The 13,866-nt window shown below is 37.0% G+C and overlaps 2 protein-coding genes across 2 annotated transcripts; one reads left to right on the forward strand and one right to left on the reverse strand.

Annotated features, from left to right (window-relative positions):
• Positions 1 to 7,392: 7,392 nt before the first annotated feature.
• LOC128172988 (uncharacterized) lies at positions 7,393 to 9,745 on the forward strand. Its single transcript, XM_052838736.1, has 2 exons — positions 7,393 to 7,753; positions 8,167 to 9,745. The coding sequence occupies exons 1-2, from the start codon at positions 7,576 to 7,578 to the stop codon at positions 9,519 to 9,521; spliced, it is 1,533 nt and encodes a 510-aa protein (XP_052694696.1). The 5' UTR covers positions 7,393 to 7,575; the 3' UTR covers positions 9,522 to 9,745.
• A 101-nt stretch (positions 9,746 to 9,846) lies between these two features.
• On the reverse strand, positions 9,847 to 12,981 carry LOC128173024 (uncharacterized). The gene is made up of 3 exons (XM_052838779.1): positions 12,339 to 12,981; positions 11,793 to 11,933; positions 9,847 to 11,406 (listed from the first exon to the last, which is right to left on the reverse strand). Exons 1-3 carry the CDS (start codon positions 12,752 to 12,754, stop codon positions 11,403 to 11,405), a joined length of 561 nt encoding a protein of 186 aa, XP_052694739.1. The 5' UTR covers positions 12,755 to 12,981; the 3' UTR covers positions 9,847 to 11,402.
• Between the last annotated feature and the right edge of the window lie 885 nt (positions 12,982 to 13,866).

Here is a 13,866-nt window from a genome sequence, read left to right on the forward strand (position 1 = left end):
AAGCAGCTCGGTGTCATCTGGACTTGTGTTCAACAGTATATCTTTTTAGCTCACCTGAGCTGAAAGCTCAAGTGAGCTATTCTGATCACATTTTGTCTGTCGTCCGTCTGTCCGTCTGTCCGTCCGTCTGTCCGTCCGTCCGTCTGTCTGTCCGTAAACTTTCACATTTTCAACATCTTCTCAAGAACTACTGGGCCAATTTCAACCAAACTTGGCACAAATCATCCTTAGGCAAAGGGGATTCAAAGTTGTGAAAATTAAGGGCCACACCCGTTTTCAAGGGGAGATAATTAGAAATTAATGAAAAATTTCGAGAAATTTTCAAAAATCTTCTTCTCAAGAACCAGAAAGCCAGGAAAGCTGAAACTTGTGTGGAAGCATCCTCAGGTAGTGTAGATTCAAAGTTGTGAAATTCATGACCCCCGGGGGTATGGTGGGGCCACAATGGGGGGTCGAAGTTTTATATAGGAATATATAGAGTAAATCTTTAAAAATCTTCTTCTCAGAAACTAAACAGCCAGGAAAGCTGAAACTTGTGTGGAAGCATCCTCAGGTAGTGTAGATTGAAAGTTGTGAAATTCATGACCCCCGGGGGTAGGGTGGGGCCACAATGGGGGGTCGAAGTTTTACATAGGAATATATAGAGTAAATCTTTAAAAATCTTCTTCTCAGAAACTAATCAGCTAGCAAAGCTGAAATTTGTGTGGAAGCATCCTCAGGTAGTGTAGATTGAAAGTTGTGAAAATCATGACCCCTGGGGGTAGGGTGGGGCCACAATGGGGGGTCGAAGTTTTACATAGGAATATATAGAGTAAATCTTTAAAAATCTTCTTCTCTGAAACTAATCAGCCAGGAAAGCTGAAACTTGTGTGGAAGCATCCTCAGGTAGTGTAGATTCATAGTTGTGAAAATCATGATCCCTGGGGGTAGGGTGAGGCCACATTGGGCAGGGGGTGTTAAAATTTTACATAGGAATATATAGAGTAAATCTTTAAAAATCTTCTTCTCAGAAATTAATCAGCCAGGAAAGCTGAAACTTGTGTGGAAGCATCCTCAGGTAGTGTAGATTCAAAGTTGTGAAAATCATGATCCCTGGGGGTAGGGTGGGGCACAATGGGGGGGGGGTCGAAGTTTTACATAGGAATATATAGAGTAAATATTTAAAAATCTTCTTCTCAGAAACTAAACAGCCAGGAAAGCTGAAACTTGCGGGAAGTATCCTCAGGTAGTGTAGATTCAAAGTTGTGAAAATCATGACCCTTGGGGGTAGGGTGAGGCCACATAGGGGGGGTGTTAAAGTTTTACATAGGATTATATAGAGTAAATCTTTAAAAATCTTCTTCTCAGAAACTAATCAGCAAGGTGATTCTTTATAATTGTTAAGACTTTGGCTCCAGGACAATTCTTCGGCCTCACAAGAAGGTTCAGAGTTTGATGTAGCTAAATATCCCATATATAAACAATTGTAAAGGATCTTTTTGAGAACTGCAATACTCAACATGTGATATGACTATAAAATTGAAGCAGACAGCTATTTTTTCATTAGAATCTTTTTGTATTACTGTTTTGAGTTATTGCCCTTGATTTATTGATTCTTGATTATTTTAATTAATGCATCCACTGTTAACCAATTATTGTGATGATTATTTTTATACAATAATAAATATTCAATGTATATAAGTTGTTCTGCAGAAGTAGTTTTGGGTTAGGCCTGATTAGTTTGTTTATTTTTGATTTCCAATTTTTAGATACTATGAATTATTTTAGGCCGGCGCACATATAGGGACAGTGTATATTGCATTGCAATGAGCGACTGTTTGGGGTTAAACTTGAACAGGTACGGAGAGATTGAGGGTGTGGACATCCCTGCTCTATCTAATCTTCGTGTTTTTCTAACCTACGATACAGAGTGTGCGGTCCTTCCTGGCCTGCATCGCAATAATACAAGTGTGCGGTCATACCTGCTTGTCTTGGTGGTGGTTGCGGCGGAGCACTAGTGTATGGTCATCCCTTTTGGTGTTCTGGCCTTTCTAGCGCAAGGGTGTGGTCATCCCTGCTTGCGTTATCTCTGCTTGCGTTAACGTTGGTACCTGTGAGTTGCCTAGGTGTGCGGTCATCCCTGCCTGCGTAACTTTGAGTCCCTATATATGTGCAGGAGCGGTGATTAAAGTCTGCTCTTGTAAATAGTGGCAGCAATCAGGGCTATCCGAGATCCAATGGATTTTATTTATACAGGATCTACATGTACATGTATTATTGTACATTGTCCAGATTGTTTGTATTATGACTCCATTAAGCTGACTTTATCATACCTATTGTTCCTCAGGTGAGCGATGTGGCCCATGGGCCTCTTGTATCAATAGACTTTCATATTTTGGACTTGTACATGTAACTTTTTCTTGTCGCATCACATTTTTAGGGGGGATGGGGACTGGGGAGTCCGCAGTGGTATGTGTTGACACTTTCTGCTCCAAAACCTGGGTGTCTCCCCCCACTTGCTTTCAAAGCTAGGGGATAGTATATAAATTAAATCATTCAATATGGTTTATAAAAGGCAAAGTTATTACAGTTAACTGTGCCATGTGGTTACAATGTAAAATTGGGATTTTTTGTATAGTGGGGCCTACACTGGGTATAGGTGGGGCCACATCCACCTCACTCCAGTGAGGGGATGCTACAGGCTGGTGCATGTAATAATTGGTTGATAAAGTAGCCTTTGTCATGCAAAGTTCTAAACCAGGTAGCCCTGCAGGAGACAGGGTGAGAAGGGCAGGTCTCACTACCCTCCTTAGAACGCTGGGGATCGTTCAGGTTCGAGCTCTGATGTTTCATACTCGGGCCCTCAGTGTGTCCCTACATGGGTAGTTAAACTGGCACACTGGTCGGCTCCCCAGTTACCCCACAAGAAATCATTATGCGGCCAACATCCACTTATTGTTTGTTATAGCGGAGTAATAAATATTTCTCATACTATTTATTGTTAAGTTCTATTTCATAATTCTTGAATGTTGCCAGGCTCTGTGTCTTTCAAGCAATATAATGTATAGTGCTGGGTTAGCTTGGTGAATTCAATAATTAATTATGAATGAAACAACAGTATTCAAACATTTACCTGGAGGGAATAAAATATATAAGTCAATCAAAGAAATTTGACATAACATCAAAAGCATCAAGAAAATCGATGATTTAAAGATCAAAAAACATTTTAAGAACATTATCAAATAAATCATAATGTTTATTACATATGCGTCCCTGATCTTAGAAATAAGACTATATTGGTCATATTTGACATAATTACAAAAGTTTCAATTATGTCCAACCTTGAGGCATTAAGTATTTTTACATGGAAAGATATTATATTTGACAAAAAATGCATTATATTTCTTGTCCTCCTGTATCAGAAGGGTTTACTGCTGTTGAGATGTCTAGTTCGTTTTATTACCCTCCTTTATATAATTTGCTACTTTCCTCCAGTGCTGTCGTTTCGTTCAAGAAACATAGAAATGTAAGAAATTTTGCAGCAGTTCAAATATGTTTCTTCCTATTGAAACTGTTTAGTTATTATACAAACAATAAAAGAAAATATTTTGGTCTGAAATGTGTTTGCTAGCAAAAATAAAAACTAAGTCTCAGTTTTGGGTAACAATTTCAGCATATCAATACAGAGACATACGGGTCTTGACCAACTTGTGCAATTCATTCTGTCAATGAAATTGATTGATTTTGGAATAATTATACTAAATATTTAGCTCCTGTAATTGAAACGAATGGTTAACACATTATTTTGTTACAAAAGTATTATATTTTCAACAATATCTTTAAAAAAGGCGTTTCCTTTTCAAGGAGAAAGATGTCAACCCTTCTTCAGATATATGTTTTGAGGAGATACATCATGCTACAAATACAATTGTACCAGTTGGTTTCAGTTGTAAGTGATCTTTGGTTTGATAATACAGCTGTTAAGTCAAGATTTTCTTATGATGATTTCCTGCTTTTTCTTTTTTGTTGAAGTGATGGAAATTCATTTCTTAATTGAGCCGCAGTAGTAGAATCATTATCAGCACGTATGATCTGAACCTCACACCTTTCTTTTTTTTTTCAAGACAACATTGCTGAAGGTATTTCTGGCTCCAAGGCCCTACCAGAACCTACAGCAAAAAACTCATTCATATTAAAACTGGAAAATTAAAAGTGCTTTATCTTAAATGCAAGAAAATCATTCGTTTGCCCTTGTTTAATGATGGTCTTGACAGTGACACTTGTCAGTTTTTGGAAGGTGATTTTAATAAACTTTCTAGTTACTCTTACAAACCGAAAGTGAAACAGTGTTTGGGCAAAAAGCACAAATCATCGCCGCTGACAAGATTTAGTTCTTGAAAATAATGATGAATTCGAAATAATGTATGCTAAAGCATTGTATTGTAAGGAAACATATTAATGAATATCTTGAAAATAGTCACATTTAAAATGGTAGGAACAATTAAGATATTTTTGTATGTATTCTTAGGCCGAGTTTAAAAAAGGTGCGTTCAGAGTTCTCCAGAATGTTACTAACGGCAAGTTTGGTCCCCAATGTCTACAAATGGTTCCCAATGGTAGCAATTGGTTATCAATGTTGACCATTGGTGTACTTTCAATGTCAAATAAAGTCAACAATTTTACCAGCAGCCTAGAGCTTAGGCAAGTTTAGTAGGTGACGTCAGTATGCTAATTCAACCTGGCGAGTTAAAAGATGCCTCTAAATACTGATGTAAATAAAGAATTTAGAGTAAAACTAATGCATATCTTATTGAATGAATATTTTGAAGACAATCTAACACAACATATTAATTTCGGACAAAAACAATTTAACAAAATACCCTTTTTTGTGTAGAATTTCATTTATCAGGGCCAAAACATTACGACGTGATCCTTAAGTTAATTAATGTTGTATATTTTGGAAAAATTAAAAAAAAAATTTATAAAAAATTACATTAATAATCTGTCAAATAGGAGAGAGGGAAAAATTCATCTTGGCCCCATTCCGTCACAAATCAAGATGATATTTTAATTTTGCATAGTCACCAACGTTTACACCATGTGTCAACCGTATAAATATCAGTTGCGTCCCAATTAGTTTCCTGTTGATGATCTGAAGTCAAGATTAGGAAACTCATGAGAATGCAGTGGGTTTATTTTTGTTAGGTGCAACAACGGGCCTCAATGCAGAATTTAGTTACAAACAAGGCACGAAGCATTAATTTTGAGAGTGGGGGGGGCAGACTCATCCAAACATTCTTGACAAGCCAAAAAAAAAACCAACAATTTCCTGAAATCTTCAAATTCCTAATCCGTGGGGGCGGGGGGCTGGCGTATTTTATAAATAACTTTTTTTTTTCATTTCATTCCAATTTTTTTTACATACTATGTAATTTTACAAAATATTTACAGCGAGAAAAAGTGATGCTACGTGCTTGCAAACAATATATTTAATGACATATGATGATAACGAACAGTGTTTCAAATCAAAATTAAAAAGAAAAATACAAAACAAGAGCAGAGCATACACATACCTCTAAATAATGCTAGAGGTAGGATCAAGTGCAGTGTAAGAGTGTGCATCCTCTGCTGACCTGTCACCCTGCCGTGTGCTCTTTGTCGTAATCTAGAAGACGGATAAATCCGTAGACAATAAGGTGATTAATTATGGTCTAACATTAAGTATGAAAACGTCAGTCAGCATGCGACCTAACGAAAGATTGCATTTGCTGACAAGGTCGTTGTATCGACCATAGAACTTGAAAAAAGATTACTTCAATCGAGACTGTTGGTAGTCTTCTTTTATTAACTTGTTTGCTAGTACCTTGCCTCACCTTAAAAACTATTCATACCTAGTGTATCGATTTAACTGTCAGAAAATTAACTGAGAGACTAGAACTATAAATGCATGTGATGAAGGTATACTGCTACACAAGCAAAGAAAGTTGTCTATAGAAACCTTGACTGGTTACCATCAATGTCACTTCCCACAGAAATATAAAAACAACTAGACACGATCTCGTTGCAAGCAACGAGTTGGTCTTCCGTCCGATTTTTGAATATATTAGATCAAACTTATCAATTCCAAGATAAAACCGTAGATCTAAGCAAAAAATAGTAAAAACACAATTTGCGGCACTCGGGGCTTGAACCCTGGTCGCCTCGGCCATGTCCACGACTCTATCGACTGAGCTACTCAGACTCTCGCTTCAGAACTTTGACGCCTAATTTCTCGATAATGCCTTGATTGATTTTAAAACAAATTACATATTCTGAATCGGAAAAAAGGGTCACTATATGGTGTAAAAATTCCAAAAAAAGATATACAAAAAAATAAAAAAGTCGAAAAATTGAATTTTTCAAAGAACTATGTGCGGTATGGTCAAATATCTGCCCCCGATTTCAACCAATTTTTAAATAGTATCGTATGAAAATGATATCTTCACAAATCATTGTAAAGAGGATGCCTATAACTTTAATCTTGATTTTAGTCATCATTGCACACTCGTTGTTTATCTATGACGTCACTTAAATGACTAATTCCCGCAAATTTGCAAACAAATGAAGATAGTCTCATTGTTGCTCTATATTTTGCATTCGGAAGTATAGAGCGCAGGTCTGCTCAAGTGCGATTTTAACATATGTTTTTCTTCAGATAGTTATACATATTATACTAAAAAATGGTACTTGAGCAAGCCTGCGCTCGATGTTTCCCAGTCGAAAAACCATCGGAAAACACCCATATTTTGCTACAAAACATCAATTTATCAAAATAATGCAATATTCATGACGTCATTTCTACATTATGACGTCACTGTGGTGATAACCTTTTACACCTTTATTTTCAATATGATTTTAACTATCTTTCACCTTATTTTAAAGCTCTTTCTAAAACTTTGATTTTGGGGGGCAAAAATTGCATAAAACCGCACTTAGTCTCTCCTTCCGGTGACGACCAAAAGTGACGGCGGACATTCTCTTGACCAAGGTGCACCAGAAAAACGGTAGATCTATCATCTCTGAAAATTTCAGCCTTTTATCTTTATTCGTTTTTGAGAAACCTGACAGACAAAATTGACTTTTTAAAATCGTAAACGGACGATAACTTCTGACCGGAAGAGTTTTTTCAAAAATTAAAAAAAAAAGTATCAACTTTCGATAAAAACACGTTTATATTGAAAATTTGAGCATAATCGACCAAGTAATCTCCGAGAAATCGTCTTCACAAAATCGGTAAGAAAAAAAAAATAAGAAGAAGAAAAGTGAAAAAGAAACAATAGAATAATAGAAGGGTCTTCCGCTGAAGACGGAAGACCCTAATAAAACAAATAACACCGACTATGTGATATCAGTTGAATAGGCCTTATTAGGCGCCTTTTAATTTTAAAAAAATCTATCCCTAATGCCCCGTGCGTGCGCATGCGCAGTTTAACGTAGGGCAAGGTTGTATGAATCTAAACAATAACAGTTACCTGTAGAACCGCCATATTGCGAGGTGACGCAAATGACACTTTGTTTTGAATGTGTGAATGGTTTTTATGTTGATTTCTCTACGCAATGCCGGCCCATTGTTGTGCATATGGTTGTAAAAGCAGACAAACAGCAGGTGAAAACATCAAGTTTTTCCGCATACCTAAGGATGAACACCTGAGGGCTAAGTGGATATCGGCCATTAAACGTGATGATTGGGAGCCTAGCGATCATACCAGGATTTGCTCCAAACATTTTATTAATGGTGAGTCAGTGTTTCACGTAATGTGAATAATAATGTGTAGCTTTTATACAGATGTAGTATAGTGAGCAGTAATAAATACTTCATGCTTTCAACAGGTAATATGTTCGGTATCACTGGTCAGTATGCTATACAATCAAAATGGCGGCTAGTTAATTAAGTTATACATTTATTTAAGACGTCCTGCAGAATTTTTATTTATATATGCATAAATTAATAATACATTTAATCAATATGTAAATACTACTGGCGTCCGACCAGTTCTCGCCGAGTACCATTTCTCGCCAGTGCATGGTTTCATTTTTCGGACGTAGCCTACATACGTATAGTGTTTGAATGTGTCCACAACATCAAGGCATGCAAGATGCACTTAATATTATTTTTAATTGGTTTTTAATACATAATTTTTTTTATAGGACAGCCTTGCAAAGATCCAACAAATCCTAATTATGTGCCATCTGTATTCTGCCATCGGCCCATCAAAGAAGGTGTACTCCAGGAAAAAGTTCAGCGCCATAAACGCCTTGTTGAAAGAAAGGAAAACATCGCCAGGAGCGAGTCAGCACAGGCCCTTCTTACTCTCAGTATGGACAAACCAGAAAAGTGTGCCGGGACTGCGACGCAGACACCTGTCGTTCATCATTGTGATTCCGAAGTGCAAGGTGATATCACGCTCCCTGTGGTGACTAGTCTCATCGTCACCAACCAGTTCTTGAAAAACATCTGTGATTCCAATGCAGTGACCATCAAAGAACAACAGCTTGATCAACAAAGAGCCCATGAAATTTGTCGCAAGCAAGAAGATGAGCTCAAATCATTAGAATGCAGACTTCAAAAGAAGGAGGAAGAAAACACACAGCTATTGGAAGAGCTCACGAAAAAGACACTTAGTTTCAAGACTATTGAGGGGGATGATAAGAAAACTAAATTCTACACAGGATTTCAAAATTTCAAAACTTTCCATGCAGTGTTCCTAGAAACATCTTCAAAAGTGAAAAGAAAGAAAACAAAGCTGTCGAAAGAGGATGAATTATTGCTGACTCTCGTAAAATTAAGACGAAATCTTGCTATGACAGACCTTGCCTATCGATTCAACATTAGTCAATCCTCAGTTACCAATATATTCCATGCGTGGCTGGATGCTCTATATGCTACTTTAGGAGGACTTGTGCATTGGCCAGAGACTGATGTGTGTCAATTACCGGAAGTGTTCCAGAATGAAGTTTTCCGAAAAGTGAAATGCGTCATTGACTGTACCGAGATTTTCATTGAGAGGCCATCCATTTTGAAGGCGAGAGCACAAACCTACTCAAACTACAAGCGCCATAACACCATCAAGATTCGTGTCGGAGCGAGTCCATCAGGATGTATAACTTTCCTGTCTTCATGTTGGGGAGGTTGTGTCAGTGATAGACAGATTACTACTGAATCAGGAATTCTGGACAAACTCCTTCCAGGAGATGTGGTACTTGCTGACCGGGGGTTCAACATGACAGAAGACTTTGCCCTAAAAGGAGCTCAGCTGATTGTTCCAGCCTACACAAAGAGGAAAAGTCAGTTACCAAAAGAAGACGTTGAGAAATCTCGCATGATGTCTCGTGCACGGATTCACATCGAACGAGTTATTGGGAGACTGAAGGACTTTGAGATTATCAAGGGCCCATTACCCATAAACTTTGTGAAGAGAAAATCAGACAGTCAGGTGACTTGTGGGGACAAGATAGTGCGAGTTGTTGCAGCTATTGTGAACACTAACGATGCCATTCTGTGAGATCTGAGTGAAACTGGTTCTGATCAATGAACATGTTATTGCTTGTATCACTGTGAACAAGTACAATTGTTTCAATTAATTAAATATTGACTAATCATTAAATTTTTGATGGTTTTCCTGTTATCAAGTAATGTCTAGTTGATTGATATTTTTTTTCATTGTTTTCATGTTGCTTGTCATTTAATATTGAATCCATTGTTTGAAAATAATCAGTAAATCATTGATTGTATCCCTGAATAATGATTTTGTTTTTATGTATATGAACATCATTATCATAATTTTCAATATTGTTTGCTTTGAATATTAATAAATAAAAACATCACAACAATTTGTCAGAAATATTTTATTAAACATGACAAAGATGAAATGATAAGGCATTAAAAATGAGTGAAAACAGACTACAACAGATATAGTGGACATCCAAACACATGTAGATGTAATAAAAAAAAATACTAGTGCTCCGTATTGAGGGGCCAGCTTTCAAAAAAATTAAACACAAACTTAAATCTAGGTAGTTCATAATCAAAGATCACAATAGATTTAAAGTCATTGTCAATTTGTTCACAGCATATATAAATCTTTATGAAAAAATGCAAATCCACACAAGGCATACTTATGCACAGTTCTTTATCAAATTTGCAGTCATTCATTAAAAAGTATATCAAAATGTGGACATCATCAGAGTTTATAATTGTTTAGTCACTGTTTGTTTTTCTTGGAGGGGGGCATTCTTCTGCAAGGTAGGCAAGTCCATGAACCCTTGGGGGCGGATTTTAGTCCCACACATTTGAAATGATACCAGCCAACTTTACAATGTCCAGATTCACATTCTATCATGTATATACACTCGGTGTGCTGAACATTGTTGTTGGCATCAAGAAGTCTTTGAGTAAGAATTTCTGGAAGCACATTGCTTTCAGGAAGAATCTGTTCAACGATGGCAGCACTTTCTCATTGAAGAAATGTGGATCACGGTGAATGCGCTCAACATGTTGTCCACGAGTGGTCCAACACACAAAATCACAGTAATCCACATCACACACTGCCATTTGTCCATGTACTTGGTAAAAGTGTCTTGAAGCACTTGGTAGCATGTTGGTACAAGGCTGTCCTCTCTCAGTTTGGGCATGAGGTCTCAGATAAAAATTCGGGGTGTTCACTTCACATGGATTAGTGTCTCTTATCTTGAATGGACACTTGATCTCCACCAGTCCTTTACCGCAACACATACAGTCAATCACTGCATCTGGGCTGGCCCCAAGAGTAGGGTAATTTGGGTTGAGCATCAGACCACTACGTCTCGCTGAAAATGATGGATGGTGTATCTTCATCATCTCTGCGTACTCATTCAGGGCCACTTCCTCTTTCGTCTTCCCCCACTTGATTGCTGGTGTCTCGATGTTTGGTACATAGTGCATTATTCCTTTGATGAGGGAAACACTTGGTCTCTGTATATTTGTGTGGCAAATGTCATAGAACTTGGAAGTTGTAAGTCTGCCTTCTCGGAACTGGAACCACTGAGTACACAAACTTTGCTCTCTGGTCAGCTTCTCAACGTTTTGTGATTCCTCATGGCTGACAGTGATCGTTCTGAGAATCTCCTCACACTTTGTTTGAAGTTCAGTCTCTGAAAGCCTGGCATTTAACGGATCAAAGAAGGAGGAAAACACTGTTGGTAGTGACGGTTTAGCTAGAGTTGGATTAGGCCGTGGATTTGTAACAGTGAAGATGACTGCGGATGGGTTGGAATTCCTCAGTTCTGCAGAAAAGATGCGGTGTTGTCAAACACTGGGTCTGCTTGTTGTGGAGCTGCATTGAAAGGTTCGTGAAAGTTGTCCTGTTTTGGTTTATCAAAGTTGATTTGTGATAACTGGACTGCCTCTACCTGGAATCAAAATACAATTAAATAAAATTGAAATACAATTTCATAAAAATCAATTTCATGTGCATTATCATCGAGCTAAACCATTAATCTAAAATTAACAATTTTTTTTCTCTTTTTGTAAAATTTAATTTTGAAACAAAATGCTAGTAACTCTTCTGGCTGTTGCGTCTTTTTTTCTTTGTTCAGAGTAAAGCTTTGCCTTAACTAATATTCTATCTGACATTATTAGCTTTATTTTTAACTGCATCAGAGTGTACTAGTATACTATTTTAACATATGCATGTATACACATTTGAGGAACTTCACAATCAAGATTTTAGAAAAAACTGATAATCAACAAAATAATCATAATTCTACAAAAATTTAATACAAATATAAATGAATACCAGTTTAAATTTATCTTCTTTGTAAAGTTCTGGTTCCATAAGCAAGGCATTGAAGTACAAGCTACCTTGTTGTAACCCAGTCGAACGCTTGCTTCGATCTTGAAGAGGATGGCAGCAACATGTGAACATACCTCGCCCAATCTGAAATTGAAAGATGAATTATTAATGCAACATTTACTTGGGCAATAGGATGACATAAAAAGTACATCAGTAGTCTACGAACACCAGCAACAACTTTTGCATAAACTTTTGTACATATATCTTAATTTACAGTAGTCGTTACAAACTTATTTATGAAAAAAGTTCTTCCAATATGTGTTGTCCATCACAAGAAAATCAGCATAAGAATATTTTACAGAATCTCAGTACTCAGCATGTATGGTAACAAACATAAAATAGTTTTTTTCCCTTCTCATTCAACAGCTGTTTACTGACCTGTTGATAGTCCGAATTCACCTTATATATCACATTGTATCAACTATTTATTTATATGCCCTGTTACACATTAAGATTTAGGCATACGCATAAAAAGATATAGATGCTTACCCAGCCATGTATGTGCAGTGTGCGTTTAGAATGGTGCAGTCTGTGTCCACGCACACCCATGCTTCGTGAGGTTTCTCGGACAGGGCTTGCGATCTGTTGACCTTGGCCTTCAAAAAGCACTTGTCACTTCCCAAAGTTGAACTCAACACGGTGTGAACCCACCCACTGTGAAAAAAGTTGTAGGCCTCCAAAGAACGGTAAGCTTTCAATGTCTCTCGGGTAAATTGTCCTGGAGTGTCTACAAGGTAACAGTAAATTTCCCCAAACTGAACGTCCGGCCATTTTGTTACATTGTCCTCCCAAGTTTCACCGTCTTTGAACGGATCAAAACACAGATCCTTGATCCCAAGCCTCAATAATTTCTCCTTGTACTCCCGCTGAGGTGCCTCCGGCAACGACTTGTAATACAAGCTCATTGTAACGGCCTAATCCGATTAATTTCACGCTGCGATTCACTTGACTTCTTCCGATAATGGCTGTGGGTCTGCCCTACGCGCATCGCGCATGCGCGGGGTTAAGGGTCAAATTTTAAAAACAAAAGGCGGCTAATAAGGCCTATACAACGAGTTAACGTAGGTATTGAGGTAACAATTATTAATTGATAATACTAATACGTCGTCAATATACCTGAATGTTGAGTTGAAGGCCACAGAGAGTGTCCTATTTTTTTTTTCAGATACAAGATTTTCTTTAAAAATGCTGCTTCATATAAATACAAAAATAGGCTTGCTAACAATTAGACGCAATTGGTACCCATTGAAATTCAAGCAGATTATTGGAAGACCTGATTTCCAAACACTACACAGATGTTGTCCATCAGAAACTCAAGCATATTTGTATATAAACTTCAGAGTACTTGTGTGTGCAATCCAAATGGTTTTTGACAAAATAGTTTTGCAAATTACCATTGACAAGGTAATTAAACTTACGCAATCCAGTCATATTGAAAAGGCAGCTATCAAAGAAGAAAACCTGACCTTGGACCAGAACCAATAGTATTATGTCTCATTATGTATATTAAACTCACTGAAAAGCTTTCTGACAAACCGATTTAAAATTGGTCCAGAACGAATTTAAATCGTTTAACTGAGTATTGTCGAAGCTATTGGCAGTTAAAGGTTTAGGAAAAAACTTAAAAGGTATGAACGTCATCATCAATTAGAGACTAGTGACAATAATATGCAAAAATGTTATCATTAAGCCCTGCCTTTAGAAATCAATTACAAACTAAACATGTTTTTTTTAAAAAGTGTAATTAATTGAATTTTTTAAATGGTCATCAGAAACAAGAAAAGTTAAAAGTTAAACTAGGACTAAGAAATAGAGCGATATAGGATTCGGCACACTAGACATACTTAACATGCTATATTAATTTGAGGATTTGTGATGCATCAATCGTTTTCTAGATTTTGATTTTATTATATATCATGTGCAATAGCTCTGGTTTGGTTTTGCATTGTCTTTGTTATTTTGTAGGGTTTTTTTTTGTTTGGTTGTTTGGTTGTTTTTGTTTTATTGTTTTTTTTTT

The sequence above is a fragment of the Crassostrea angulata genome, chromosome 2 (genome assembly GCF_025612915.1).
Source record: "Crassostrea angulata isolate pt1a10 chromosome 2, ASM2561291v2, whole genome shotgun sequence".
Lineage (NCBI taxonomy): Eukaryota > Metazoa > Mollusca > Bivalvia > Ostreida > Ostreidae > Magallana > Magallana angulata.